Source organism: Triticum dicoccoides, chromosome 5A (genome assembly GCF_002162155.2).
Source record: "Triticum dicoccoides isolate Atlit2015 ecotype Zavitan chromosome 5A, WEW_v2.0, whole genome shotgun sequence".
NCBI lineage: Eukaryota > Viridiplantae > Streptophyta > Magnoliopsida > Poales > Poaceae > Triticum > Triticum dicoccoides.
The window spans coordinates 313,880,530-313,885,013 of record NC_041388.1 but is presented as its reverse complement, the minus strand read 5'-3'; the positions used below and the strand labels follow the sequence as shown (position 1 = coordinate 313,885,013).

The following is a 4,484-nucleotide window of genomic DNA, read 5'->3' as shown; positions in this document are numbered from 1 at the left end:
GGGTTAGAGTTATATTGATGATGGCCTTTGGCCCTTTGTATTCTTGCCTTTTGGATCCTCATGTACATTATATATATATGGTGGCTTTGGCCTCCTAGTAATACAAGTTGCATATTTCCTGACAGCGTTAACACTCCGTTGGCACCTTTTTGACATATATTGCCTTCCTGGTTCTCTCAAGTCACCAATGTGGCAGTGTCATGTCTATGATAGGCGATTTTATGCTCACATAGTGTGTTAGAGAAAGTTAAGTCACCTTGTTTGGTTTCTTATCTGCTTATAAACTTGGAACTTTATTGATATAAAACTAGGAAAGATGACATCTGCTTTGCTTGTATTTCCTTGTCTTCTGTTGTCTATCAACCATTCCTGCCATCTCACTTCTGGGGATGCACTACTGGATTCGACCCACCATGTATGTGCATTTCCTCTATCAGTGTTGGCCCCTTTGCGAAACTTCTGGTACATCTGCACTGGAAGTTTGTTCCATGCCACGCGCATTAACAATCTAATGTTATGTTCTACTCCCTCCGTTCCTAAATATAAGTCTTTTTAGACATTTCAAATGGACTACAACATACGGATGTATTTAGACATATTTTAGAGTGTAGATTCACTCACTTTGCTCCGTATGTAGTCACTTGTTGGAATCTCTAAAAAGACTTATATTTAGGAACGGAGGGAGTATAACAAATCTATTTAAGACATCGTCGCCTTAAAACACTGTAATACTGTAACTTTACCACAAAATGTCAAATATGAACTTTTGCTGCCCAGTCACAGACACGAGTTACTTCAAAAGCTACAAAAATCAGCAAGACGGAAGTGATATTTTGGTTGGTAATATTTTTGTAACAACCATATCTTCTTATTTGTACACATATTTTACAGCCATCATATTCTTAGCTACGGATGGGACATGCTCTTTTTTTGGTGTTTGAAAATGAAAATAGCAACTAAATATTTCTTTAGTCTCAAATCTCTATAAATCTTGGTTGCTAAAACTCAATAGTGATCAGTCATTGGGACTTCAGTTTCATTAGTCTAATGCTTGAATATTGAGGTTCGTCGCAGCTTAGATCACATGGCAGTGACAACCCACAGTTATCAACTAATGATTTTAAACTTATAATGTCTTCTCCCACTTTGTTTTATGTTAGTGATATTGACACGCTGTGTTGTATGGAGGCAAGAGAGAAGAACGGTTCTTATTCTTGCTTGTTTTATTCCTCGTAGGGGGTCCTCTGTATATAGAAGACCTAAAAATCCAATGTAAGTAACACATCATCGATCTTATTTCTACTTGCTTGAGGACCAAGCTAAAAGATTTCTTCCTAATTTAAAAGATAGACTATCTAATGTAGAGATTGGAGAACTCATCCCTTGAAATCGGAGTTGGGGCACAAGGAGGGGCTGGGGGTCCGACGGGTGTGACAAAGTTTAATTAAACCATTTTATATCATGAAAATGAAAATGATGGTAGTACCAATTTTTCGTATGGAAGCATATGGGAATATCTGCAGAATTAGATACAAGAGTACAAGATTGTATCATAAGTCTTTGAGATTTTGAGTACCCTGCCTTTGTGAAGCTTGGGAACCATGATTTGATATATCTACTCTGTTTAGTTACCAGATGAAAAACTCAAGATGGAGGCCTGTGTTTGCCTTGGAGACAGGTGGACCACCTAACGCAGATGGCGAAGACTTTGAAGAGGACAGTGGTTTTCTTGGCAGGACAAGGCTTGGCCGACTCGCCCAAGCTGCTGGAAGGCAACTACTTGAAAAGCTGAACTCTGCCAGAAGCAAGTCTCCCACAAAGATATTCCTTGTGCTCTTTGGATTCTACACCGCCAATGCTTTGGCAACAATCCTAGGGCAGACTGGTGACTGGGATGTTCTTGTTGCTGGCGTCGTAGTGGCTGCCATTGAAGGAATCGGCATGCTTATGTACAGAAAACCGGTCACCAGGCCTCCTGGACGATTTCAGTCATTTATTTCAATGGTGAACTTCTGGAAAGCTGGTGTATGTCTTGGCCTTTTCGTGGATGCCTTCAAGCTGGGAAGCTGAGTTCTCTGGATTCACCTTATCTTGTTTACGTATCAGTACTGCGGTTGATCCATTGAGTCCATCATAAAGCAAGGATTTAACACCACAAATGGCCATGCGCTCATGGATCAAGTTTTGGTGTTGCAGTTGGCCCAAGTGCTTGCAGAGATAGCTTATACGTGATTGATTTCTTGTTCATCGAGATGTTGTGGAATTAGTGTTCTTCTGGGGTGGTGTACTCTTGGTGAGGACTGATCGTATACCAATGTGTTGCGAGCATCATCTCGCCTCATCAGGACTGAAAATGTACATATGATTGTTGAGTTTCTCTTAGAATCTGAGGCTGTGATGGAACTCTTAGTCGGATGTTCATTTTTGTGCCGCAAGGAAATAATCAAGGCTGCATTGTAAATGCTTGTGCGTAGCATGTGATGAGCTGGTTCTTCTATGCTTTATGAACATGAAGGTTTGTTCTTTCTTTGTAATTTGCTTTGCATTTCTTACTCAGTACCCTCCCCCTTCTTTGAAACGGGAAAAAAAATCTATGAGACCGAGTCTATCTTCTCATCAAGTTGGACCCATGTGATAACATGACAGGTGTCTTGCACACATCTCAAAGCCTTTCTTCCCTGTAGGCCTTAGAGATGCCCTAACGCCGACGCCCAAAACAGACATGATATCCGTCCACGGACTGGTCTGGACTATATGGATGCCCAAAACAGACATGATATTCGTCCATGGACTGGACCGGACCAGTCCGTGTATATGGATGCGAAAGCTGGCCATCCAATCGTATTCCTAAACGTCTGTTTAGGTTTGGCCAATTTGAAATTCAATGGATGCCCAACACAGACATGATATTTGTCCGGACCAGTCCGTGTATATGGATACGAAATCCGGCCATCCAATCGTATTCCTAAACGTTTGTTTAGGTATGGCCAATTTGAAATTCAACTGCACATAATGTTCGATCACAACCAAAAAGAAACTAAAAAGAGGTAGATGTTCATAGTTTTTACATGTATGCTCACAAAAGTATGATAGTCCGCAAGAAAATGAACATTTTGCCCTGCTGGACCGGCTATTTGAGTCTTCATGCTAAACTCTATCGCCGCCTCGTTGCCATCCGCTTCCTTCTCGTTCGCCCCCTTCTCCGCAGTCTCCAGCTCCTTCAAGCGCTTCAACATCCTAAGACGGACGGCTTGCACGATCATCCTTGCATCGCCATCCAACTAGTTCATTTTCAAGGTCAACATTTTCGAATCCTCTGAAGCGGTTGCGATCTCAACCTTCTTCTCTTCGAGCTTGGCCTTCTTCTTTTCAAGTTTGAGCTTCTTATTAGTCGCCGCCATCAAGATGTTAAACCTCTCAACCTTACATATCTCCTTGACCTCTATGTTATCTTGGTCACTGCCCTTTCTCGCTTCCCCTCGGTGCCAATGCCAGTGGTCTTGACGTAGTTGGCAATGAATAAATTCCACTTTGGATGCCCACTCAACTTCAACCAACAACGCATGAGGATGAAATTTCCCTTCTCCAACTTCAAGAACAAGTTGCATGCACGGCAAGGCTACAAATAAAAACATTGCCAACAAGTTGCATATCCGGTCCGGCCAAATGACCATCACATAGAGCATATCCGGTCATGACTGACGCATATAACAACTTACTTGGTCGGTGATTTGTGCTACTTGGCCACCGACTGATTGGTTCCTTCAAATGGCCACAATATTTGGACACGACCTCTTGGATGATGTACCATCGATGGTTGAGCGAATTTGCTCCACGGTTGCATGCGGACGAGTTCATCGGTGTAGGGCCCGAAATGCTTGTTCTTATGGAACCAAGTATGAATGTTGGCCTTCTCTTCGGTGTGGAAATCCAAATGAACCAATAAGTGAAAGGTCTTTGCATGGCTTCTCTTGGCTGACCGGTTGAATACCGGGAACATGTTGAAAAGGAGACACTATGTGATCAACGACAATGTCTACACCTGCCTGCCGTGTTCTTCCCCCTGAAGAAACCGTGACCCACTTGTTTCAAATGCTCTTTTGTGATTGACTGTTGGAACACTGTGGGAATCTCCTGGCAAAATAGTGATTGCAGATTAGCCCTCTTGCATGAGGGAAGCTGTTCATGGAACAAACCACTGTTTATGGAGGTCTTTATCATTGTGGTTGGGGATATGAAAAGAGAGGAATAACAAGCATATGCCATCACTAGTTTCTTGGAGGAACATGTTCATAAGTGACATGTCAATGATGGTACACAGAACAAAGGAGGAATTGCATCCCTTCACCAGGGGCTTGGTGGAATCCATCTAGTTTGTCTAGTTTGGTTGTTCCTTTTCATCCTTCTCTATTTTTCTGTATTTCTTGTGCTTGTGTTTTCTAACTTGTAGTCCCCCATCTCTCCGTATTACCCCCCCCCCCTCG

The 4,484-nt window shown here is 42.4% G+C and overlaps 1 protein-coding gene across 13 annotated transcripts in view; it reads left to right on the top strand.

The window, feature by feature from the left end:
- LOC119301206 (ycf20-like protein) overlaps positions 1 to 2,510 on the top strand; it is an 11,698-nt gene extending 9,188 nt beyond the window's left edge. For 5 of the 13 annotated variants that reach the window (XR_005146956.1, XM_037578140.1, XM_037578138.1 and 2 more), the window contains one exon: positions 1,636 to 2,510. Coding sequence is in view for 10 of the 13 variants with exons in the window: in XM_037578140.1 (XP_037434037.1) it covers positions 1,636 to 2,070 (435 nt within the window). In the remaining 3 variants the exon portion in view is untranslated. Of the gene's footprint in view, positions 1 to 1,236; positions 1,273 to 1,628 lie in introns of all 13 variants that reach the window. The other 8 variants (XM_037578135.1, XM_037578132.1, XM_037578134.1 and 5 more) reach the window with 2 other exon arrangements.
- Positions 2,511 to 4,484: the final 1,974 nt, after the last annotated feature.